Source organism: Sphaeramia orbicularis, chromosome 20 (assembly GCF_902148855.1).
Source record: "Sphaeramia orbicularis chromosome 20, fSphaOr1.1, whole genome shotgun sequence".
NCBI classification, from domain to species: domain Eukaryota; kingdom Metazoa; phylum Chordata; class Actinopteri; order Kurtiformes; family Apogonidae; genus Sphaeramia; species Sphaeramia orbicularis.
Window position 1 is genome coordinate 36,507,267 of NC_043976.1, and position 27,490 is coordinate 36,534,756.

Here is a 27,490-nt window from a genome sequence, read left to right on the forward strand (position 1 = left end):
TATACAACACTTAAAGTCTTTTTTTACTTCTGAATTAAAGAGCTTGTATCTGTAGTTTTCTGTCACTCATTCTCAGGAACGTCCTCTACAAACGAGGCAGGAAATATACCAGTATTCTCATTCAGCTGTCCTTCCAACCAGTCGTCGTTGACTACAAAGAAGACGAACATAATAAATAACTTCCAGACAAATTGCTGCAGGTATTTGGGGGGAAAAGACAAAAAAGTAGTGACTCACTTCTCGAGAGCAATATGATCTTATCTCCTTCCTGAAAAGTGAGATCCTCTGGATTTGATGACTCATAGGAGTGAATTGCCACCAAGAGAATCTCATTCTGTGGTTTTCCATCAGTTTGCTAAAAACACAGCAGACATAAATATGACCATTAGCAGATTTGTTGCTTGCAGTAAAATTTAATGCATGTAAACCAGTAATATAAGTGAAACTTCACTCATAAAAATTCAGATTACAGTTAGACAGGGTATAATGCACAGTGAAATGTATTTTTGTACCTGCAGCCAATAGTAAAATAGTAATTACACACTACACAACCTACGAAGATAAATAAGAAATGTTAAAAAGTCCATTGAAAAGGTGTTTCTATTTAGTGTGTAAATGTGAGTGAATGAATAATAGATCCAATGTTTGCACTTTGTGTACACAAAATAGATAAGTGCCTTATAAATCCAACCTATTACAGTTGATGAAAAAATTATCAGACCATCAAAAGTTATCAAAAACAATGGTTATCCAATCAAGTACTAACTCCTGTGTGTATCGCAAGTCAAACAGACATAAAAGAAAACATGAAATGTCTAAAAGCACTGTTTTTGTCAGTACAATGCCATAGCTATGGTTGTAAGAACTGAAGTGATTTTGGTTATTATCAAGAAAACCATGAAAAATGGATAGATATCAGCTCTGAAATTAAACTCTTATGAGCTACTTTTGATGTTATCCTTATATTTGTCCAACCAAATGTACCTTTAGTTGTACCAGGCATTAAAATGAACAAGAAATTGAAGAAAACAAGGGTGGTCTAATAATTTTTTTTCCACAACTGTATTATTATTATTCTATAGATATATTTACAGTAATTTGAAGAAACTGGTATGGTGTAAATGTTGCCTCACCACTCAGAAAACATATCAGTAGCTGTTCAAAAGTATTAAATAATGATTAATCTGTAAATTATTTTGCTGTTCCTCAGTGGCAGACATTGTAAAATCAGAGTTTAACCCAGACTAACTGGTTGTGACACCATCCTGATCAGCAGTACGTCACCATTTACTCACATCATCAACCTTACACCACAAAGTGATGCGTCTACCGGTGGTGCGACCCCACACACTTTCCATTTCTGTGTCGGCATCGATTACATTTTCTCCACTTGCTGCGGGGTTTAAACTAGATCGAACAAAAGGATTGAATTTTGGGCTCCATTAGTAACACAATACACACATTAGAATGGATGTATTTATGTACACCATACCTCAGTGTGACTGAATCTGCTTCAATGTTCAGCTTCTTGCTAATTTGGTCAACCAGTATCGCATAGGGTGACCCACATGGTACAGAGACAGCAAAGTTGTAGGTGAATCGGACTTTGACAATACATGAATTGTCAGCAGGTTGTTGCTCCTGGAATGCAGAATGAATGAACACAAAAAAAAAAAAAACGTTAAATGTATAAAAAGAATGTGTATCCCTGTTATTGGAGTTGAATTATGGAATGACATAAATATACATTTAAAGATGTGTAATTAATTAATGGTTTTCAAAACTTTGATTTGTAAAGATATTTTCAAGGGATACAAGCAAGAGTGACTTTTGATGTATTAATTGGTGCCTAAAACTGATTTGGATTTGAATGTAGGTGAGGCGCATATAAACATTTAGCTTCTGCCTAAGCCTGTTCAGTCTCAACAGAATTCACAGTCGGTGGACTTAAAATCAACCTCACTGATTGTATTGACTGAATAAACTTAAACAATGTGTGAATCAAAGAAAAGCCCACACATAAAATACTTTCACTCAATAGAATAGAATAGAATAGAACACAGCGCAGTACAATACAATACAATACAATTCAATAGAGCAGAATAAGCTTTATTGTCATTACAAAAATACTACTGTGCAGTGCAACAAAATTTAGTTATGTTCTGTAAATTATAGTTAAAAACAGTTAAGAATTCAAATAAAGGACAGGACTCACCTTTTGTTCTGTGTCTCTACTACTCCTACCAACAGCAGTTTGGCCTTGAATACAGATAAAATGAAAATCAAGCTCAGTATTTATTTAAAAAGTAGTAGTAGTCGCAGTAGTAGTTTATTCGGTCATCAATTGCTTTGAACAACAAACAAAAAGCAACATATTCAATGCAATATATCTTTTCTCAGTTAACCCTATAATGCCAAATGTATCATATTTAATACATGAGTTTTGAAGCCCTCTACATGATCAGTGTGATATTTTTTTTTTCTTGAAAAACCTGATGTATACAATTAGATACATGCAATACACCGATAATTCACCAGGGTGGAGGAATTCACCAGAGGCCTTTCCAGTGACACTACAAGACTGTCATTAATGAGGAAGGAGGCAGAACTTTGCCAATTTTGAAAAGGAATGAACAATTTGTTAGACGTGTTTGTGTTATATTTTATTTTTGTTAGTTCAAAAATAATAATATTTGAGCATTGACGGATGTATCAAATATGATACAAAATTGAAACTCATACATGGAAAATTATATTTGAAAAAAAAAAAAAAAATTCTTGTTCAAAAGGACCAATAAACACTCCAGTTTCAAAGAACTGGAATTTTCTGTCAGTAATTTAATGATTCAGGCTTTATAGGGTTAAATATACCTTGTTTCCTTTCAGGTCTGGTTGGTGGTGCTCGACTTGGAGGTGTACGAATCCTCTGTTCATGTAATTAAAATACATAAATGTAAATCTGGATGCTGTGTATGTAAATACACAAGAGCTTTACATCCTTTAAAGTAATATAGTAAAAGAAGAAATGATTACTTACTTCATTCTTTTTAGAACCAACGGAGATTTCCAAACGTTCAAGGTAATTGTAAGGAACAAGTCCTCTCTGGAATTGACAAGAGTCTCATGAATATTTTAGATTAAGAGGAAAAACAATGACTAGTGTTGGATCACTTTATGTTTTATACATATTATTAGTGCTGGGCAATAAAATGAATATCTTATCATTAGCAAAATAAAGAAAATGAAAAAATGAATAATCAAATCAAGCATCAAATCCTTACATTAGAGATTACAGGTGTGCGTTTGTCTTTATGTGTTTTATGTAATTTTCGTCTTCTTGCATCTTTTATATCATTTTGGTTTTTTCATCTTTTGTCTTTTGCATACAGTTGTTTTGGTCTACTGTCATTTTAGTGTTTGGATCTTTTTTATTCATTTCATGTTTTTGTTTATTTTGAGCATTTACCGAACACATGCAAGTTCAGAAATTACAAAATCCTTTGTTTACACTCGAAAAGGAGTGGGAAGAAGAAAACTTGTTTTCATCATGTGTCATTTATGCCATTTTTATCTTGTTGCACTTGTACAATTCTTTCATTTTTCATCTCATTTTGTTTTTTAAGCATAAAATCACAAACTCACAAAACTTTTAAGTCAAAATTCTGCCTTTTAACTTTAACAAAATTACTGAAAATTCAGTATTTACTACTATGATTTTTTTTTAATAATGACAACATTTTTGTCTATATTGCCCAGCCTCACAATTATTATGTATTATCGGTGTATATATTCATGTCTCATCCTATTTATGTGTATTTAATGGCTCTTACTCTCTCATTAAAAATCACAGACGCCCAGTTGTCTTCTCCCTTCTGCAGCACAAACACAATGTTCCCTGGGACGACGGCCAACTCATCACTAGTTTCAGGAACAAACTCAAACAGCACAGTGTGTGGTTCTCCTTCCAAAGCCCTGCACAATGAGATAATCACAAACAAACTGATTACTGTGTGTGTTTCAGGGACCATCTTGTCTGTAATATTTAAGTAATTAGAGTCAGATTAATTTGGTTTCACTTGAAGTTTATGACCTCAAAACCTCTGGTTCTTTGGGACGAGCAGGACCATCTTCCACCTATGATGTGTAAATAAAACACAAAATGGTTAGAATGTGTTTAGCAAAATTATCTAACAAAGAGATAGTTTACCCTCTAATACCTAAACAGCTACCACTGACCAAAAATATCTACTGATGTAAAATGTTTGTGTAAGATGTCACTTGTACACTTGTAAAACGTCACCTACTGCACACTTGCTACTTTATCATTATTATTATTGTTATTTCTTGTCACTTTAGCCACTTTAACAAAGTTGTTTAAATTGTTTATATTTTTTTAATCTTTGTCTTGTCTTGTCTTGTCTTGTTGTGTCTTGTCTTGTCTTGTCGTGTTGTGTCATGTCAGGCCTTGGCTTGTCATGTTGTGTCTTGGCTTAACTTGGCATGTCGTGCCGTGTCTTGTCATGTCTTGTCTTGTCGTGTCGTGTTTTGTCGTGTCTTATCTTGTCATGTCTTGTCGTATCATATCGTATCTTGTCGTGTCTTGTCGTGTCCTGTCTTGTCTTGTCGTGTCCTGTCTTGTCATGTCTTTTCTTGTCGTGTCTTGTCTTGTCGTGTTGTGTCTTGTCGTGTTGTGTCTTTTAGTGTCTTGTCTTGTCTTGTCTTGTCGTGTCCTGTCTTGTCATGTCTTGTCGTGTCTTGTCGTGTCTTTTAACTTGTCGTGTCGTGTCTTGTCGTGTCTTGTCTTGTCGTGTTGTGTCTTTTAGTGTCTTGTCTTGTCGTGTCTTGTCTTGTCGTGTCTTGTCGTGTCGTGTCTTTTTGTGTCATGTCTTGTCGTGTCGTGTCTTTTTGTGTCATGTCTTGTCTTGTCTTGTCCTGTCCTGTCTTGTCGTGTCTTGTCGTGTCTTGTCTTGTCATGTCTTATTGTGTCGTGTCGCGTCTTGTCGTGTTGTGTCTTTTAGTGTCTTGTCTTGTCTTGTCTTGTCGTGTCGTGTCTTGTCGTGTCTTGTCGTGTCTTTTCGTGTCTTTTCGTGTCGTGTTTTGTCTTGTCGTGTCTTGTCGTGTCGTGTCTTGTCGTGTCTTTTCGTGTCGTGTCGTGTCTTGTCTTGTCGTGTCTTGTCTTGTCTTGTCTTGTCCTGTCCTGTCTTGTCGTGTCGTGTCTCGTCTTGTCTTGTCTTGTCTTGTTTTGTCGTGTCGTGTTGTGTCGTATCTTGTCTTGTCGGGTCTTGGCTTGTCATGTCATGTCGTGTCGTGTCGTGTCTTGGCTTGTCATGTCATGTTGTGCCATGCTGTGTCATGTCGTATCTTGTCTTATCTGTGCTTACTGAAGGCTTCTTGTCACACACAAAAACATTATTTTAACTGCAGTCAAATCCACCATTCAACTTGAATTTACAAACAGTAGCAAGAAACATAAATATTTTCATACATTTTATGAAGTATTTCCTCAGATTTCTGTCTGTGGTTTTATTTCTAATTCATACAACTTGACTTTTGCAATATTTTAACATATCTGACAGAAACTCAAGATCCAGTTAATGCAGCTCAAGGTTCAACTGGTTGTAAGTTCCTTATTATAATTTCTTCAAATCCATTTTTATGTATCATAGCTACTGTATCTTATCTTATCTTATCTCATCTCATCTCATCTCATCTGAGACCATCTGTTACCTGTGGTTGTAATGGAGCAAATCCTGAGAATTCATCCTGAGGGAGAATAGAGGCAACCACCTAATAATAAAACACAACGAACCACAAAACAAATATAGCTTTAGTTTTCTTTGGAAAGGTCTGAGTCATCCACAAATATAACATCAGTAATTTGTAATACCCAGTAATGCCAGTGTTACCTTTGCTTTTCCCAGGTAATCTTTCTTCTCCAACTCAGCAACGTAGTGCTTATTGGGTTTAAACAGCGCATTCGAAGGAAACGTCACCAGTTTGAATAATTTCTGTTTCTGTTGGAGAAAAGTTGACAAGAAATGAAGAATCATTATAATTCTACTCAAAGCATTACTCTTGACCCCTTTTTATTTAGATGCATTTTTCTCTTTTTACATCACTTATATCATTTTCATGTTGATTTATCTTTTTTTTTTTCATTTGAATAGTTTATGTCATTTGTTGCATATTATACATTCTCTTCTTATATTTTTACAAACAACATTAACAATCTGGTTTCATCAATTTTCACTCAGGACTAAAAATCAAACTGTAAGAACCTAACCTGAAAGAGCATCACTTTTATCAACACAAAGTTTTCCTCAAGTTTGTGCAAGACTTAGCTGCACATGTAGAGGTAAAGAAGGTGTTTTCTGCAGGAATTGTTTCAATAAAAACCATACTTCACATCATTTTGGACCATTATTAATACTACAAATGTACACAAATCTGGAAAACCTAGTGAAGATGATAATTAAACAACACTCAAAAGGCTCAAAGACAAAACTTCCGTTCACAGAGTACCTAATGTGGTATTTTACATTGGTCTTGGTCTTAAAAGTCCACTTTTTTAAAGTCTTGTGTATCATTGCATTTTTGCTCAGTCTCATCTCAATCCTGGACAAAGAAAACTCACTTATTCCAACACCAGTCAGGACCACAACTGTAATGATGTCACTAAATTTCTGGCGCATTTTCTGATTTATTTGCTAACATCATTACTTTGGTTTCTAGGTTTAAAGCTTTTCAATAATGCTTGATTCTTCTGTTCAGTACTCATTCTGCTCCTCACTGTCAAAGATTAATCATCTCACCCCTCACATCGTATCAGTCAGTCATATCTCAAACACTTACTGGTTACAACTCCTCTGTGGTGGATCTTGTCTGGTCTAGGTCTTCACTCAGTTTTGACCTGGCTTGATCTTATTAATAATACTAATAATACTATTACTACTAATACTAATAATAATAATAATACATCGGTTTTATACAGTGCTTTTCTAAGTACTCAAAGACGATCTCATCTTGGTCTTGATACGCTCAATTTAGGTCCTGATTACATTGGTCTATGAGTAAAATACCTCCAGAATAAAAGTAGTGAAACTCCAGCAGGTTTGAGTCACTAATAAAGAAAAATTAAGTCAAAAAAATTGGTTGACTGCAGTTTCCAAGATACACTCTTGGGTCAAAAAGTGAAATTGTGGGAATTAATGAGAAAATTGTTCTTTTCTGTTTGTCTCGGAGCTACCAAATCCACTGTCTGCACATTGCAATACATTCACTTTACATGTTCTTTCTAGTGAATGATTTATATATCTATTGTATAAATGTACATAAACAAAATTATATGTATAATTATCAGATACATTGAAAACATCAGCTAAGTAGCACTTTGGTCATTTGTTTTCCAATTCATTTTATCAAAGTATGTAAGATTTAGTACATTTAATCTCTGAGGTTGATAATTTCTAAAACAAAAAGAAAAAAAAAGTAAACCAGTGTTACAACAACTTTGGACACACTATTCACTTTGTCACTCCTCTTCTCAGAGCTGTGGTACTGACTCTTTGCTGTAGAGAAGCTGAAAATAGTCCACTAATACAGAGGACTAATATCAACCTGGCAATGAATAAATAAAGTCTTAGATTTTCAATGCCAAAAAGAAAAAATTGTAATTTATGAAAAAAAAAAAAAAATCTTGTCCTAATTGTAACAATAATCAGAAATAATGAAGAAACTGAAATAGTCATTACCGAGAAAAAAAAATAATAACAACACCAACCAAACACAAGGAATGGAGCAACACCTTGTCACCACATCAGAACTGACCAGTGTGGACTGTAGAGCCCTGTCGATGACATTGAGCTTTGCTTCTGTCTTGAAGTCAAGGGCCTTCACAAGGTTTTCCTGAGCTTTTTCCCAGCGACCCAACTGGGCCTCGACCAGGGCCATGTTGTGGAGAACCTGTGACAGGACACAATGATGCAATATTACAGACTTAGAACAATGAAAAATAGAAAAATGAACTTGAAATAATCATTAATATCAGCATCGCCCTAGAAAACAAGCAGAACAACTATTGGTTTTATCATCGCAGCAATTTGAAGAAAGGTAATTTTAGAAAATACTCCGACTGCAGCAAGTACTTTCATTGATGATTGATTTGGTGATTATTTTCTGAATTAACTGTTTAGATGTTTGGTTTGTAAAATGTCATAAAATAGTGAAAATGACAATCAACATAACATCCTCTATTTTCAGTTACTATTTCAATGGAAGAAATAATCCAGCAAAGACTGATGTTTAACAAGATTCAAAAATGATGTTGATGATTGATATTGTTGATCAAAAACACAAAAGATTATCTACTTTGATCTGCTTCACAATACTTGACATTTTCTGACCCAGATAAAAAGAAGAACACATTGCGCATATTTTTATTCCTTCATCCATTTTCTGAATCGTTTAATCTTCAAGATAGTCTTATTTTTTGTTTATTATTTTTTTGAATAAATAAAAAATGAATACAAATTCATTAAAAAGCAACAAAATGAAGAAAAAAACCTCAACAAAACAATAAATAAAATGTACAGAACTTAACGGAATAATCAACAAAAATGGATAAACGTGAAAAGAATTATCAACAAAAAATGAATTTAACAAGCTGGAAAGGTTTTGGTACTGCAGTTGCAGATGCATGATTTTATACTCAGTTTATTATATATTTTGCTGACAAAAATCACTTTAATTTATTTAATCTGATATAATAACCTTTGAATTAACTCTGAACATGTACACTTAAATGATCAGTGCATTCAGTGTAGGAGAATATTTGATTTTCACTGAAAAATGCAAAACCCAGACAATAAAATTATGATTAGATGGCCATAAATCACTTAATAAACATTAAAAGTAGATAAAAATTCATTTGGAAGTCACCTCAAAAAATAGCTCTAGTTTTATAAGGATTAAAAACATAGAAAACATTGCTGTAAAGATGAGTCAGTCTGATAAATAGTTGTCACAGTAGTTTAACTTAAACTATTCTATGCATAATCAAATGTTTTAATGTGCGCTATTTTTATTTTTATTTTTATTTTATGGTATTTCTCTCAAATTTCATTTTATTTCTTGATGTATAATCAAATCTTAATGTATTTTAATATTGTATTTTTTCAATCAATGTGAAGCACTTTGGGCTACGATTTCTGTATGAAAGGTGCTATACAAATAAAGTTTATTATTATTATTATTATTATTATTATTATTATTATTATTATTATTATTATTATTATTATTATTATTATTATTAAACGTTGCAGCTCTAGATGATAAGGAGACATCAGTGTAAAAGATCAAACCTCTACAAATACTTACCTCACATGCGTATAGTTTGTATCTAAGACCGAGTGCTTTGTAATCTATCAGCTGGTTTCCTCTAAGTGCTTTAAAGGCGTATTGGAAGTCACCCAAAGCCTCCTCGTACCTTTCAACACAATAATACATCCATTACTCATAATTACATTTATAATAACCCACAAATTCATTAAGATTTAAACTACACAGTCGCGGAAAAAATTATCAGACCATCAAAAGTCATCAAAAAGAATGGTTATGCAATCAAGTACTAACTCCTGTGTGTATCATGTGACTAAACCAGACAGAAAAGAAAACATGGAATGCCTAAAAGTACTGTTTTTGTCAGTATGATGCTATAGATATTGATGAAAGAACTGAAATGATTTTGGTTTTTATCAAGAAAACCATGGAAAATGGATAGATATCAGCTCTGAAATTAAACTACTATGAGCTATTTTTGTTATTATATTTCTCCAAACAAATGCACCTTTAGTTGCACCAGGCATTAAAATGAACAAGAAATTGACGAAAACAAGAGTGGTCTAATAATTTTGTTTTTTGCGACTATAAATACATATTGGTTTTGGTAGGTAATTTATTATAGCTACCTTTTTTTCATTTTTTTTCATTTTTCATACAGTACAATGTAAAAGTCCTGGTCCATCATTAGGTTAGTTGGTTTAGTAAAGTTTTAATGACCACACATATGCATTTGTCAGTCTCTGTATTAAATGTGAAGTATGTACAGCGGTAAAAACTAAAGTTTCACGTTAAAAACAGCCAAAGTAGTAGTATTTAGTGTGACCTCCCTTTGTCTTTTGTTCAGACAATATGAGATTTAATACATTAATTTTCTGTTTTATACCAGGTTTAACCTCCTAAGACCCAGCTATGGGTTTTCTGTCCACATTTGTGGGCAAGAGTTTCACAACTTTATACTAAAAAAAAAGAAAACTATCCACCACAAAGGATATTCCATAAAAAATTTAAAAACTGCATCTGAAAAAACTTTTGCATCATAATGTTTCCAGTATAGGCACTTATTTAATAAAAAACAAAAAAAGCTTGTACTTTGCTGACATTTCCTGGGTCTTAGGAGGTTAATTCAACATGTCAGATGTTTATAACTGTTTGTGCTGCGTCTTATCATGGGGTCAGGGATCCCACTAAATAGTATTTTTAACCTTTACAACCCATTTAGTTCTGTTTTTTGTGTGTGTTTTTTAAGGTTGTGCGCATTATTCCTGTATTTTCTTGTTGTATGTGAAGAACGGAAAGCAAAAAATAAATAAGTACACTCATTTTTAAACCTGCAAAAACAACAAAAATAAAAATGCACTAAGATTTTTGTATAATACTGTGAAATTTAGCTTTTCATATTTCACTGAAATTATCCATTTCTTGCCTTTCTTTCTGGTAAAACGTGATCCCTCTTTGAAAAAAGGCAACCGCCAGATGTTCATCCTTGCGTATGCTGGAATCAAACGCCTACGAGAGGAAAAAAAAAAAAAAAGTAAAAAATAACGTAATTTCCTCTTGTGGAAAATAGCACAGTCTACTTCTTCTTTCACAGTGACTTGCAGTTTCAGACAAAAATGATCAAAGCATCTCATTTAAGCTGTATCAGTCATTTTAGTGTAATAATACTCAGCTAGTTTGCACAATAAACTCATTGCACTTACTAATTGCAGTTCATGACTTTTAGCATCTCATGATCGACATACCTTTTCAGCAGCATCCAAGTCTTGCTTCTGAAGATGGAGGCAGCCAATATCAAAGTAAATTTTAGAGTTGGGCTCCGGAATTGCCAGGAAAACCCTGAGTGCTTCTGCAAAATCCTGTCGATCAGCAAAACTTACAGCCTGATCCCACTGACGCAGAGTCTCCACAAAAGTCATCTCTGCTGGTTAAAGTCACACAGAGCTACAGACCAATACAAGGAAGCTTCTCTAATTTGTACTAGGGCAACCAGGAAGTGTGTCGACACTGTCATTGTTGGTACATTTAAATTATCACTACAACTTCTATTTAAGGAACACTGATTGCTCTTTTTTCTCACTTGTGAATCATAGATGTCTGACTCAGGCCTTGTTAAAAAAAAAATGCATTTTGATGTAACTTTACAATATGACTTTGTCCCTTAACCCATAAAGACCCAGAGCTACTTTTATGTCAGCTCCCAAATGGATTTTTCTTTGTTTTTAACCTTTCTTAAATAATTTATCTCCATTTATTCTAATATTATCTTCTGTATTTTGTGTTTTTTCAGTTAAAATCATATATTTTCCTATACTTAATTTATTAATCATGTAAGATGTTCATAAAAGCTCAGATTAAAGTTGAGGGTTATTATGTAAAAGGAAAAAAAACTGAAAAAAAGTGACTTTTTAAGCAAAGATATCAATAACTGAACACCAAAATAAGCATCTACATCCACTGTCATTGATCAAACTCCATGGGTTTTACTGGTGAATCAGTATTACAGAAGATGACGGTGTTTCCACGGTAACTACAGAGCCTCTGAACGTCCAAATGGGTCATATCTGATGACCATGAAAAGATGACAAACTGCATTTTACACCAATTATTTAGATGTATTTATAGGATTAGTGGATCAACACATTTTAAACATTTTATATCAGTAGATGATTTTGGTTGGCAGTTGCTGTTTGGGTCTTTATGGGTTAATCTTTTAGCATCCAGCCTTTTCATGGAACTTCAACTTAGGGTTAGGGATAGAATCATTGAAGATGCTTAAGCCCCAAATGCATGTTTTGGTTTATTTGAATGGGAATGCATAACAGTTTATTGTGGTATTGTTGTACTCTGTGGTGTCCGTTTATCTTCTACTCCCTGATGATAAATTTTGATATAACCCTGTTGGCTGTGAATTATACAAGCATTTCTCATTTGCCCCATATGATTCCTGAAGAAATAAAACGGTAAAAATAGTGCCTGCTGTTATCATCATTTTCGTTTTGTTTTTCCACAGGTCAGAATATCTTCATGGCCCAGATCCCTAGGTCATGGTTCAGTGAATTTAAACATGGTAAAAATGTAAGTATATATTTTTCTCCTTCTCAGCCCACTGCACTGTCTGTCTATCCTTCAGGGTAAATGTTACTACTTTTCATCAAATCATCCATTCTCTTTCAAATTTGGTATTTAGATGCATCTTGGGAAGATGGATTGGAAAACAAATGACAGAAGTGCTGGTTAGCTTATGTTTTCAATGTATATGATAAAGTGTTATAATTTAAACAATAGATTAATAAACATCTACTAGAAAGAATGTGAAAAGTAAATGTATTGGAATGTGGCAACAGTGTTTTGAAGTAGATCTGGTAGCTCTGAGACAAGTGTTCCTTTTGAGTAAAACCCATTCTGTCATTAAGTCTCAGAATTTCATAATTTGATCTAAGACTGTTTTGATTTATTAGTGACTCAAACTTGGTAAAGCTTCACTACTTTTATTCTGGAGGCATTTTCTTTGTAGTAGTAATAGTTGCCTAATGTTGTTGTTTTTTTTTTTTGGTGTTTTTTCTCATGTTCCCAGTGTACTGTACACACATACAAACCTCAGTTTATGTATTCGTACATTAAAAAAATCAAACCCAAATACAAATCTCTGGAATGTGATTAAGAGGAAGATAGATGATCTCAAGCTGTTAAAGCTGAGCTGCTTGCATTTTTGCTGCAGGAGTGGCATACAGCACCCAACAGCTGTGACAGAGAGCATGCCAAGATGTACAAGGAGGAAAACCACGACTGGAAATCAGGGTTGTTTCACCAAATACACATTTCTGAGTTTGATAATTTAAAATCACCAGTACTTTGTAGTTTAAAATTGCCTTTACATCATTTAAGGGTCTGGAAATACTGCATTTTTTCCTCATTCTACTGCCTTTTTTTTTTTTTTTTTCAATAAATGATCTAAATGTTTTTATTTAGTATCTATTTAGGAGATATGTTTACAGTATTTACATGAAAAGACTGGAAATAGTGGTTCTTAATTGTGTTCTATTACACTGGTCTACAAGGAAAATGCTTCCAGAATAAAAGTAATGAAATTTTACCACATGAGAGTCACTGAAAAAGAAAAATCAAGTCAAAAATGCTGGTTGGCTGAACTTTCCAAGATACAGCCTTGGGTCAAAATGTGAAATTCAAGAATTAACGAGAGAATGGGTTTGACTCAAAAGGAATATTTGTCTCAGAGCTACAAGATCTACTTCAAAACACTGTCTGCACATTAGAATACATTCACTTTACAGGTTCTCTTTAGTGGAAGATTTATAAAACTGTTATATATATGTACATAAACCAATATATATGTGTAATAACACTTAATCATATACCTTGAAAACATCAGCAAACTGGCACTTTTGTCATTTATTTTCCAATTAATCTTATTAAAATATGTAACATTTAGCACATTTAATCTCTGAAGCAAATCATTTCTTTAAAAAAATGTAGACCAGTGTTATTATTATTTTCAGGTCATAGAACTAGACAGAAACTGTCAGGATTTGCTTTGTCTAAAATTAAGTGCATCAAGTATGAAAACTTTAACCTTCATGATTTTCACTAAATAAAATTACAACATCCGGTACATGACAATAACACTGTAGATCTAAGAATAGATAATACCTGTGATGTCTCATTAATAAACACATTTAATATGACGAACTTTTTATTCTGAAACAACTAATCAACCAAAAATAAAGTTATGTATTCGTCATGCTGAGAAGGACACCCACTGTGAACTCCTAAGTAAATATTTGCTATTATTTTAGAAGCCAAATTGCGTATTTCCGGTATTAATTTGGCTAACAGTGCCTTGGCTAGTTAAACAAACATGGCACTTCAACAGTATGAGACCACGGACCTACTGATGCATTGGCTAATAAAAAGAGAAATATGTGACGATTCACAAGAAACGGGCCAACTCTAAATTTGTGGATGAGCGGATATATTCTTGAATTGGTTAACGTAGCCTTTTGTGACCGTGTTTACACATAGGGTAGCTAGCTCTCAGTTGGCTAATGTAAGATAGCTAGCAAAAATGGACCTTGGATCAATGTTGTACAACAACTTAAAAGATGTTACATGGAGTACGACGTCTTTACCTTTGGATCAACTTGTCAGTGCGTATCGGTTACCTCAAATCGTCAAACTAGACAGCGGTAAGTAACTTTAAGACACGAAGAAGTTTTCAAGCTAAGCTACATCCTAGCGTGTTGCTAGCAGCTAGCTGTTAGGTGAAGTTGCTATGTAGCAGCTAGGTACAACTTAACCGCCTCTCTTCACTTGTGCTGATTTTGTAAACGTATCTGATTGTTACCAATAACTATTTACATCTCTAAGGCTGAAATATAATTGTTGGATCTGTCTTTGTAACCATACACACTTGTCAAGTCAACCACTGTTAATATAATCTTATTTTATTCCCTGTGTTGTATTCAACTATACCCAGGTAATCAAAGCCAGTAATAACAACATTAAATGCCCAACACAGTGGAGATTATAAAGCATAGTAAAGCAAACTATACCGTGCAACACTGAGAATAATTTCAAAGTTAATAATTTCTTTTGTAAAGCAGTATTTGCAAATGTTAGGAATGTAAGGACTGAGCTACAAGTGGTGGAGTTGAGTTCAAATAGAATATAATAGAAGATCTTTATTTGGCATTGTAACATGTACAATTAAATTAACATCAAATTATTTAATCCTTAATGTGCTTAAAACCTATAAAGGATCATATGAAAACAACTAAAGTAAATTAGATAAAACACCAAAAAAAAAAAAAAAAAAAAAAACTCAAAAAGAAGCACAAATGCACACACAACCATTCAGTCCTGAATAACCCAACATTTAATCAGTGTGTTAAACCACTACAACTTAATTCATTAAGATTACATAATGCTAAACCTAATCAGGGTTCATGCTGTTGAGGAATTTAGTGTATTAGGGTAAATACTTAACATTTTTTCCATTGTCTACTAATTTATCAGTCTGCTAATCCTCTAATGCAGATCTGTGCTGGTGTATTGTAAATTTTGTGCTGATGCTTGTTTTCTAGAGAGGTATAGATTAAAGCATTAGGCACAGTCAATAACTGAAATAGACTTGAGTGTGCTGAGTAACCCTGTGCTTTGGCTTGAGTGAAGTCTCCTGAGGAGCTCGCAAGTGATTGAAAATGACATTGTTTAGGGCAGGTTGTTCTGACCTGTGTCCATATGGATTCCTTTCAGTGATGTAATAACCTAAAGCCCATCAATTTAGAAAGAAAACTCTTCAAAGTTTCTTAAAAGCTGCACCCTGTGTGATACTGTCAAAATTGTACTGTGCAATAGTTTTAGTTTTTTCCATATCAATTAATAATAAATATCACAATACAGCTGTAAATTCAACCTGCATTAACAGTGTTTTCTTCTTACCATCAGTTACACTTTCATTATATAAGACTTTTTCGAGGACATAACTATGAGGCCTGTTATTTATGTGAATGTAAGCTCTTAAATTTGATTAAAGATGCCTTAAAAGTCATGAATTTAGCTTAATCAAACCTGGAGATACCATGATAGAGGAATGGAAGAATACTGCAAACAAAATAAATATATACACATTGCTCCTGTCAGGGTTTAATAACCAAACCATGACATGAACAGAAATGGCTTGTGTTTTATGAGTTCCTCATTTTTGTCCTCTACCTCTACAATTATCCTGTTTGTCATATCACATAGCCCTGTTTGATCTCCGTGAGATTTTAATGACATACGAAGAGCAAGAGTTCACACACTGTCCAAAATTTATATTTATACTCTTTATTATCAATCACTTTCCTTCCTGAATAATTTGTAATGTTGTGAACAGAAGTACTGTGCAAAAGCCTTCAGTTACCTTTAGCTTTGTTGTTTTTGCAGGGTTGAAATGAGCATGCGTATTTATTTCTTATTCTCTGTTCTTCAGACACAACAAGAAAATACAGGAAATATTTTCACAGCCTTAAGAGAGAGACAAAAAATTTAACTAAATGGGTTGTGAAGGTTAACCCATAAAGACCCAAAGACCCACTGGTGACCAAAAGCATCTTCTCATCTATAATGTTTAATATTTGTTGATCCAGTAATTCTATCAATACATGTAAATAATTGGTGTTAAAGGCAGTTTGTTGTCTTTTCATGGTCATCAGATGTGACCTATTTGGACGTTCAGAGGCTCCGAAGTTACCCTGGAAACACTGTCATCTTCTACAACGTTCATTCACCAGTAAAACCCATGGAGTTGGATCAATGACAGTGGACTGAGACACTTGATTTATGTTCAGTTAATGATAGATTTTGCTAAAAAAAAAAAAAAAAAAAAAAAAAGTCACTTTTTCGTCAGTTTTCTATGTTTCTGATTTAATAACCCTCAACTTTACTCTGAACTTTAATGAACATCTACATAATCAGTCATTTAAATATAGGGAAAAAATATTGGATTTACACTGAAAAATGCAAAATACAGAGGATAATATTGTAATAAATGATGATAAATCCTTTAATTAAGGTTAAATAGAGAGAAAAATTCATTTAGGTACTGGCACAAAAGTAGCACTGGGTCTGTATTGGTTAAAGTCAGTATTTAGTGTGACCCCTGACCCTAGGACAAGAAGCAGCTCAACCAGTTAGAAACATGTGATGTGTTGAATGAAACCTGGTGTTAAAACATCAGAAAATGAATGCTATAAATCTCATATTGTCTAAACGAAGGGTTTAAAATATGGGAATTGTTGAGGGAATTCACACTAAATACTACCTCTTTGGTTTATAGTAGCTACTTTTAACCTGAAACTTTTGTTTTTACTGCTGTAAAATACTACTCATATATCGAGATGGGATCTTAATACAGAGACTAAGAAATGTGTATGTGTGGTCATTAGAACTTTGATAAAGAAACAAACCTAATGTTGGACGAAGACTTTTGCACAGCACTTTGTAAGTACTGTTTTTGTGTATAGAATGCAGAAATTTGTCTTTGGCCTGCATATGCATGGACAGTATGCATGTCTTTCACTGAGACTTGCACTATGTCTTCAATTTCATACTTTAACTGTGTGAAAGAGACTGTGTTTAATGTGTTTATTATTAGAATACTTACTGGATAGTCTCATATAACTGGTGGCATTCTGGTTTGTAAGTGGTTTGATTGGATTTGTTGTCTTTTCATTTCCTTCAGGTCAGTTGGTTGAAGGGCTCAGAGATAATGACTACCTCTTGATTCATTCCTGCCGTCAGTGGACAACCATTACTGCTCACAGTCTGGAGGAAGGACACTACGTCATTGGGCCAAAAATAGAGATCCCAGTTCACTATGAAGGTAAGGCGCATCTGTATAGATTCAACATTCCTTTATTTTCATTGTATACACATAGGATACACAATGAAATTCAGATGCGCTTTATGGAGACTGTGCTTAATTTAACTTCAATTAAGTCTCGAAATAAAGTAGATCGTTCATTTATGACATCAATATCTAATTTCTAAATGTACTACAATTTATGGAAATCTTCAGGAAAAAATTTGGTGTATTAAAGTGATAAATGGTTTGTAACTTTATACCACCCTTTTTTCATTGAAGGCAGCCACACTGAATCATACAATTTACTGCCATTCTTTGTTTCATTAATGTGATTTTTCTACTTCAGGTCAGTTTAAGCTGTTGGAGCAGGACAGAGATGTCAAGGAGCCTGTGCAGTACTTTAACAGTGTGGAGGAAGTGGCCAAAGCTTTCCCTGAAAGGGTGTACGTCATGGAAGAAATCACTTTCAATGTTAAGGTATTTCTTATCAAGCCTCTTGGACAATAAATTATGCTAATTTTATGATGTAGTGAAGGGATGTGTGCTTTTTGTATTTTGACTGTGTCAACATTAACTTTTTTGTTGCTACATGAAATGAGTTTCCAAACAACTAATGATGTATTTTTTACATTTCCGATACTATGTACAATGTAAGTGGTAACTGTTGTGCTCTATTGTTTACAATCAGTATCATTATAAGGATGATTTTGAGTCCTGTCTCTATTCCAAAAAGGCCAAAAAGGTTCCATATTTAGATAACCGAGAGAGTATCACTATCTGTGATCGATTACTTTCTGCTCTCTACACCCTTTTTCTACTTAGTTCACTGTTTACACATCCAGCAAATAAAAAAACCTGATCCACAGCTTAATGTAGCTCTCAAAATGAGGTCATGACTTGCAGCTGATGTAGGATTTTAATAATGAAGCTGGAGCCCTCTTTATGTATCCATACGATGATTACACAAGAGCAGTGAATATTACTAAACCCAGGTACAGTGTACAAAAGTAATCAAAACATGACATTGACTTAAGAAGTACACAAAGGGAGATAAAGAAAGAAAAACAAAAAAACTATCATATTATCTTCTCATTTCATGCCCATTTATGTTACTGACTTATAGAGCATTCAGAAGATTCCCTTACCAAGAAACAAATAATGATAATAAAGTACTTAAAAATATGACCAAAGTTTCAATATTCATAACATACTGTACATAAACTGCAAATTATTTTTTCTCATTAGAATTACATATGCACATTGATGTTTTGAGTAGAAATTATCTTTTAGTAATGAAATTACATATGAAATTTTAATTAATGATGAGCATTTATTCTTCTACAGCGAATTAACATTGCACATATACATGGCACTTTGTCGAGTTATATCCTGTTATAAAATGAAGGTATGCATACCAACTCCTAAACTAAACAGACAGGTCCTGACAGACTGCTGTATATACACATATGTATTTGCATTTAGGGATGTATTATAAGGAACTTAGCATTTTGTTTTACATGTAGCTGGTGTTGAACATTTTGTTATTGAGTTTTCCTTCCCAAATTTAACCTACACTACATTGAATTGAGAAGCAAAAGGTAGAAAAGTTCTCTTAAAGGAGTGATATTTTGCTTTTTTAAAATGGAATTATGCATTTTAGAACATTTCCCTGTGGTCTGCATAAACTGTAAGTGCTGTGCTTAGGTCTAAATTCCTAGCTGGTCCTTGAAATGCACATGAACCCCTTCCTGCCCCACCCCCTCCAGGTTGTTGACCGTGCTTTCTGTCCCGTTCAGCCACTTGTGTTTGTTAATACAACCAACAACTGAACATTTTAGGTAATTGGCTTGAAGTTCAGACATATTTTCAGTTTTTACTACAACCACTGCTGCTGATAGACGGTTATCACCGGAAGTCTTGACCTTATATGTGCAAATGTTGTGACGTAACTAGTTATAAAACGTAACAAATTAAGCAGGAATTGAAACTGGTTGTAGAAATCCACTCGATTTTTTTCCGGAATGAATATAAAGATAGCTTTGCAGCACCTTGAGGGTTCAAATTCAAACTTTTTTTTAACTGTTAGGGTCCCCAAATACACAAATAAAGGTACCAAAGACTAATAAAAGTGGATTTAGCAAATTCTGACCCCTTTTAACTGTTTTTAGTGCTAAGGTGTATTGTTTTTGCACAGATGGCTTCTGGAGAATGCAATGAAGACACAGAAGTTTACAACATTACACTAAGCACCGGTGATGAATTGACATTAATGGGCCAAGCTGAGATCCTCTATGCCAAGACATCTAAAGAAAAATCAAGATTCAACACTATATTCAAGAAAATTGGGAAACTTAATTCCATCAGTAAGATTGGGAGAGGTAAGATGCCATGCTTAATCTGCATGAACCATCGTACCAACGAGAGCATCAGCCTGCCTTTCCAGTGTAAAGGCAGGTTCAGCACCTGTAGTCCCCTGGAGCTCCAGATGCAGGATGGCGAGCACACCATAAGGAACATTGTGGAGAAAACTCGCCTCCCGGTCAATGTCACAGTACCCAGTAGTCCACCCCGAAACCACCACGACCTCCACCTCATCCGCGAGGGTCACCGATACAAACTGGTAAACATTCAAACCAAAACAGTGGTTGTGTGCTGTATTCTGCGAAGCAACAAAATTATCCCCACCCATTTTCCTTTTCACATGGCCATGCCCAAGTTCATTATCCCAGAGGAGCTCCTTCAAGGGGAGTTATGGCTCGACACCATGGTCCGCCGCTGGTTCTCCTTTTGCCAGGAGCAGTTTGACATTGATGATTATTCCCGCGCCGTTCGAGATGTTCGGACGGACTGGAACGACGACGGCAAGAGCCCCAAGAAAAGCAGTGGAAATGGTAGTTGCAGCGGAAGCAGCGGAGGCAGCAGCGGTTCCAACGGGTGTACGAACCACATGCAGATCCCCAGCTCTTTAACATACGCTCGGGATGAACTCACCCAGTCCTTTCACCGACTTTCTGTATGTGTGTACGGCAGCAACTTGCACGGCAACAGTGAGGTTAATCTGCAAGGCTGCATGACATTATGTGGAGACTGGACTCTTCTGCCCTCGGACAGCATTCCTTCAGACTCAGGGGAAAGTGAACATTTTTTCTCTGAGCTGTTGGATAGCACAAACCAGCAGCCGGCCCTCAACAAGTCAGACGTTCCATATGAGGAGCTGTGGTTGGATCACATGAGAGGTCAGATCCCTAAACCTTCTTTAACTGAGGGAATCCGAAGCATCAACAATGGCTGTAGCACAACAGGGGCCCTGTCATACCCGGTCTCATGTCCTCTTGGTGGAATAACAAGTTGTGATGCCTCTCTGACTCCACCACCAGTTCCACCAAAGTCTGAAGCTGTGAGTATAAACCTTTATATATTATATGGACAAAAATATTGGGACATTTTGAATTCAGGTGTTTCTTTATATTTCAAATCAGCATGAATAGGACCATGATGTGTCCCAATGTTTTTGTCCATGTAGTTTATAAATGTCAATATTTCCTTAAAGTTTAATGTGAGATTTTTCTTCCTAAGTGAGATGTGAAGAAAGTAGTAGAAAATGATTTACAGTCAGACCACAAAAAATATTTTAGAAATTTAGAGATAGAACTTTTAAAATTATAATCATGGATTAAAAAAACAAAACAAAATCAGTGTTGAGAGAAATTGAATAAAAATCATCTCTGCTTCACCTCTGGAAGCAAAGATTTAAACAATTTAAACCAAACTAACTAATGCAATGATATGTCTTGCAATATAAAACTATATTATGATGTTTCTCATTATTTTTTGTGTCCCAGACCCCTGTTAGAAAAGGAACACCTGAATTCAGTGTGTCCCAATACTTTTGTCTATATAGTGTACCAGTACTTCCCAACACTTCAGGTTTAAAACAGGTTATTCCTTTTTAGGTTAAGGAAGAATGCCGACTTCTGAATGCACCGCCTATTCCTCCAAGAAGCTTAAAACAGATGCCATCAGTGCCCATCCTGTCGAAGCCACGGCAACAGGAGACCCGATCTCCTAGTCCGACCCTCTCCTACTATTCTTCTGGTCTCCACAATATGTAAGAAACTGGATTTCATACTATACACACATTAACCATTTATTTTCACAGTGAGTAATGAATGTTTTCTAAAACATAAAATTATGAATATCTTAAAAAAAGAAATGGAGAGATCTGTTTTTTTAAGGCACTTGCTAGCACAGCTAAAATGCTTGTGTGAGAGCACATACAGTAGGCTGTGTGTCCCAGAAAACATTTGGGCAGATTGATAAGTTGAATGCCCAGCCTATCCTCCTCCAGCCCATTTTAAGGCCCACCCAGGTGTTGCCAAGTTTCACTGCTGCTTTGACGGACAGGTGATGTCCCAAAACTGTTCGTGAGCGAGTTGTTCAGCATGCCTTGTATGATCGTTGGCAGAACTCATAATGGGTAGATGTAAATTCTCTGATGACTGGCTCATAAATGCCAAATATGAAGATTGGTTGGCTGGTTAGGATTTTTTCACCAAGACATTTGGAAATTAGGGTCTGGAAAAAGTATCGAATTTTGAAATTTCAAATGTGTAGGAACCCTGTATGATATTCAGAGGTGGTAAAAGTCTGCATATCATTTGTTCAAGTAAAACTGAAATGTACTCAAAAGAATGAAAGTGCAAAATATTTCTGTGTTTCTACCAGAAGAAGCCATTTTTATAGTTAAATCCAGGAATCCAGAATGTGCATATACTGTCATATCGCACACCACCAATCATGTAGTTGGAATCTGAATCTGTATATGATGTAGTCTCTGAGTTGTTTGCTATTCTGACCTTTTAATAATGCTGTATTTTTTCTAGAAGTAGTGGAGGATGTGAGCAAGAGGTGTCGGACCCACAAGACCAAAGCCACGTGTGCTACCCTTGTAACTGGGGAAAATCCCACAGCACTGAACCAAACCCTACTGGTAGCCTACCTTCAGACGGGATGTCCTCCAGGTTGTCTTGGCCAAATAATTTCAGCAGAGAAGACTCGCACTGTTTGGATGAATTCCTACCCGCTGGCTGCCGGAGTTACTACAGTTACCCCAGAAAGAGATCCCCGAGCGTCCAGAAAACCTGCACATCCAGCCTCGTCGACTTTGACGGCCGAGAACACACGCACAGCAGTAAGAACTTACGACTGCAGACCACTTCTCTGAATCAGTTCTGCGTCAAATCCTCGAGTTACAATTCGGAAATGTACAGAGACAAAACAATAGAGGAGTCTAACACTAAGCAGAGCCTGTCATGCCCCATTTTACCACCGAGAACCCCAAAACCAAACGTTATAAAGAAGTGCACAGATATACTGTCGGTATCAGTAGGTGACAGTATGGAGGACGCCTCAAATGAGCAGAGCACAAAAGAGATTTATTCCATCTCAAACTCTGAGACTGCGAACTGTCCGTCCTTTTCTCCCACTGCGCACTGGCAGCCCCCATCCAACCTCGCAGGCCTTTCTATCGAGGAGGTGTCGAAATCTCTGCGATTTATCGGCCTGCCAGATGACATAGTTTCTCTCTTTGTGTCGGAGAAGATCGACGGGAATTTACTTCTGCAGCTCACTGAGGAAATTTTGTCTGAGGACTTCAAGCTAAGCAAACTTCAAGTAAAGAAACTCATGCAGTTCATTAACGGATGGAGGCCGAAGATTTAACCGTACATGACACTAAGTCCAGTCATAAAGCAAAGGAAGGAACGCCTTCAGTATATACAGTACGTATGCTATGCACACCAAGCCACAAAGAGTTTTGTTCTGTATAATATGAACTTATTTCCTTGTTACTTCATTGTGGGAAGGATGGTGCACCCCAAGCTGAGGGGAATCATTTGGCACTTTGTTCAGTACTTTCTCATCCGCAGCCTACTAGTGTTCATGTCATTACACAAATGCAAAATGAAGCCAACGAATGAAAAATATCAACATCCATGTGACCAGAACAGAGAAATAGAGGACACGGAAAATGTGACTTAGAGGTATGATTATGTTCTTAAAGGGGAATATCACAAAATTAAGTTTTTTTCAAGGATTTTTAAAAGAACACAAACCAGAGGAAAGTTTGCAGTGATTCATTAATTAATTGATTTATTAACTATCAAATTAATGGCTAACTATTTTAGAGACTGTCTAATTCCAGCATCTTACATATGAATCTTTTCTGGTTTCTTACGTCCCTTAGGACCATAAACTGAATATTTTTAAGTTGTGGATCAAACCAGATGTTAGATTTTTATCAATTTCTGTGCAAACAACAAGTTGACTAATCAAGGAAATGTTCTTTAGTTGAATCCATCCATTGAGGTTTTTATTTGGCATCCTCACAACAGGATTTGATAACCAAAATTATTATTGTATTACTATCATTATGCACAATTGAATTATCTGAGAGCTAAAGCATGCATCTGACGAGGTTACGCATTTGTATTTTATGCTTATTTTATGTCATTCGGCTTGTCTTTCATGAGGTCCGATCACAGAAAATGTTGCTGAAAATGAACATGAATACCATGAGTTTAGACTTTATTATTCAGCTATGTGTGTTTTATTTCCTCTTGGATTTTTGTCTAATTGCCACTTGTGTTCTTTTAAAAATCTACTCTTTTTATCTCGTTCTACGCTCCTAACATGATTTAATGAACACACACTGAGCCTATGGGATCATACTGATGTACAGCTGATTAGAAAGTCAACTGAATATAACTAGTTTGAAATGTTTTTTTTTTTTTAAAACGAGTATGGTACTGTGCTTAAGTCTCAGGCCACCTTTATCTTTGTTTTTTTAGGGTAGAAATAAGCACGCATATTTAATTCTCATTCTCTCTTCTTCTTCATACAGCAAGAAAATATCAGAAATATGTGTGCAGCCTTAAAAGATACACAAAAAACTGGACTAAACATGGTGTAAATGTTAAAGTCACTATTTAGTGTGACCTCCTGACCATACAAATACAAACGTCTGACATGCAAATGAAACTTGGTATAAAAAAGTAGAAATTAATGATAAAAAGGTTAAAGACACGTCAAGTGCAAAGAAAGGTCACACTAGATATGACCTGTTTTTTTACTGAAACTTTTGATTGGACCTTAATGCAGAGGCTGACAAATGCATATGTGATCATTAGAATTTTACTAAACCAACAAACCTAATGTTGGACTAGGACTTTTACACAGTACTGTACATGAAATGTAAGAAAGCAAAAGATTTGTTTTCAGCTACATCAGTTTGATATCATATAGACGTCTTTACTCTCTATAAAGGGTAAATTGTTTTCCATTTAAAGCTGCCGGCCACCTGACATTGCTTGGTGTGATATTCTGCTTTACAGAACTAAACACAACATCTCATTATTTTTAACAGTAGGGATGCACTAATCTTATACCGATGTCAGACGTCAACCCAGACGGCTGGATTCGGTATCTTGACAATGGCTTCAGTCTCTTGGTTGATCTGTTTGGTTGAAACGACAGTATCTGAACTTAAAAAAATCTAATAGCTAATTTTGGTTTATATAGAAGAGACTGAACCTACTCTCTGCAATACTTCAAATCACAGTATTAATACCAGTAGTTCCAGTTTCCCCCAGGGATCATGAAAGTATTCTGATTAATTAAACTCTGGTATGAGATTGATACCCAAATGGAGTTGATATCTGTATCTGACCAGACAAAGTCAGGTCGGTGCATCCCTGATTAACATCGAGATGTATGTTGCCAACTGTCTGCATGCACGATCTTATTTCTACGCGATGCCTTTTTTAATCTTTCTTTAAAAGTCGAATTCAGCTGTGTTATTACTTGCATCTACACTACAGATAACTTTATTTTTAGAATTTAAAACGAACGCCTAACAACATAGTCCTCACACAAAAACTAACGATGGAAATAAACAGATGCATTGGGGCTTTTACGTTTTACACGTAAATACAAATGAAGCATCATGCACTTTGGTAGATTGCAGTCGAATTAATTACAGTTAAGGTCATTAAATAGAAAGCTGTAAAAGAAGGTCTATGTACAGAGTGAATGCACTACATGCTTTTTAGAATCGAAAATGGTACTTGTGTTTTGTTGTCATTTATGTGTCGTAAGTGTCCTATAATGCAAGAAACAAGATTGTCTGCGCCTTAACCCAGAGACCTTAAAATGTATAAAGATTTCACTTTGGCTTAACATTTTCATCTTTCCACGTCTCTCGTCATGAGGAAATATTCTTAAATGTGTCAAAATGAACCGAGTGAATGAGGTTTAGATTGTATTCACTGGTGTCAAAGACTTGTCATCACTGGGTGAAAGTGAAAATGATTTGCCAAAATGAAAAAAATTGGTTTATATGCCAAACATTTTTTGCTATGACCTCTATTCAGAGTTGATTTATTTATGCAGTTATTTAAGATAATACAAAATATGCAGAATGCTAACTCTCAGAAACCGCCTTTTTCAGCCCTGGTCAGATCCTTTGGCTGTTAGCTAATGCCCCCCCTCCCCCCATGACTTTTTTTTGTAGTAGGGTGTTACATATTTTACTTGATATTTTTATTTTTATGTAAGTACAAATGTAATTTTTTTAAAAGACAGTGATTACTAATGTTGAAAATATTTTTTATTGAGAAGAAGCTTATGTTCAAATGTTGTTTTTTTTATTCTACACGACTTGGGTCTTGCTTTGACTTTATTCATTTATGCATCAAAATAATAATTGGTTGTGAGACTTTAAATAATATAAATCAGCAAAGTATTCAGGTTATTTTACAGATATCCCGGCAAACGTTGTCACAGTGTCCTTATTGTTAATGGAGAATGATATGTGCTCATAGGGCTGGGTGAAATATGCTCACAATAAAAGTTCATCGTATCGGTCGATACTGATAACATCATGATAAACGTCAAATCATTTTTATCTTGAGTTGAAGGGTTTTTTGGCCTGAGGTTAATTTAATATTAAATATGAGACAGGAGGATAAACAATAAAAGATGCAACAAAACCAAAACAGCATAATAGACTAACGACAAAAAAAAATATGAAACAACAAAAAATATTTGAAACATAATATAAAAAAAGATGCGACAGATGAAAGTGACATGAGACGAAAATGACAAAACACAATAAAACAAAAACAGCATAATAGACTAAAGACCAATAAAAGTCAAAGATGAAGCAATAAAAGTGTCATGAAACAAATGACATAAAGGATGCAACAAAATGAAAAGAACGTAACAGACTAAACAAAAGGCAAACTGTAGAAGACAAAATGAAAAGGACAAAAAACACAAAATTAAACTATGCAAAAGATACAACAGAGTGAACATATTATAGTAGAATAAAGACAAACACGACGTTAAAAACAAAACTGACCTGAAACGTAAGACATGAAAAGGTTGTAAAAGATGCAACAAAATGAAAGGGGAAAAAACAGAACAAGACAAAAGTTACATGAATTATTAAACAAGATGGAATAAAAAAATGGCAGAAGATGGAACTAAATTAAGGAGGCTTAAAATGTAACAAGATGACATAATAACCAAAACAAGACACAAAATGCAAAGCAACATAAAAGACAAAATTAAACCAACCAAAAGGACAAAAATGGCCAGGAAACATATGTGATAAACACAAAAAAGGTGAAAAAGATGCAACAAAACAAAAGTGACTTAAAAGATACAAGATGAAAATGAGAAAAAAAAAACAAAACAGAAACATCTTGAAAGACTAAATGACAAAAA

The 27,490-nt window shown here is 34.8% G+C and overlaps 2 protein-coding genes across 3 annotated transcripts; one reads left to right on the forward strand and one right to left on the reverse strand.

Annotated features, from left to right (window-relative positions):
- Positions 1–10: 10 nt before the first annotated feature.
- ncf2 (neutrophil cytosolic factor 2) lies at positions 11–11,312 on the reverse strand. Its single transcript, XM_030123839.1, has 15 exons — positions 11,082–11,312; positions 10,763–10,845; positions 9,376–9,484; positions 7,828–7,962; positions 5,907–6,014; positions 5,728–5,787; positions 4,091–4,134; positions 3,831–3,972; positions 3,038–3,103; positions 2,872–2,926; positions 2,216–2,259; positions 1,493–1,641; positions 1,296–1,407; positions 238–355; positions 11–151 (listed from the first exon to the last, which is right to left on the reverse strand). The coding sequence occupies exons 1-15, from the start codon at positions 11,253–11,255 to the stop codon at positions 63–65; spliced, it is 1,488 nt and encodes a 495-aa protein (XP_029979699.1). The 5' UTR covers positions 11,256–11,312; the 3' UTR covers positions 11–62.
- Positions 11,313–14,195: 2,883 nt separating this feature from the next.
- On the forward strand, positions 14,196–27,490 carry garem (GRB2 associated, regulator of MAPK1). 2 transcript variants are annotated; one of them, XM_030123698.1, is made up of 6 exons: positions 14,196–14,543; positions 17,582–17,722; positions 18,051–18,181; positions 19,899–21,101; positions 21,658–21,812; positions 22,588–27,490. In XM_030123698.1, the coding sequence occupies exons 1-6, from the start codon at positions 14,423–14,425 to the stop codon at positions 23,423–23,425; spliced, it is 2,589 nt and encodes an 862-aa protein (XP_029979558.1). In that variant the 5' UTR covers positions 14,196–14,422; the 3' UTR covers positions 23,426–27,490. The 2 variants fall into 2 exon arrangements, with proteins under 2 accessions (XP_029979558.1, XP_029979559.1); XM_030123699.1 differs by having other exon boundaries at positions 22,591–27,490.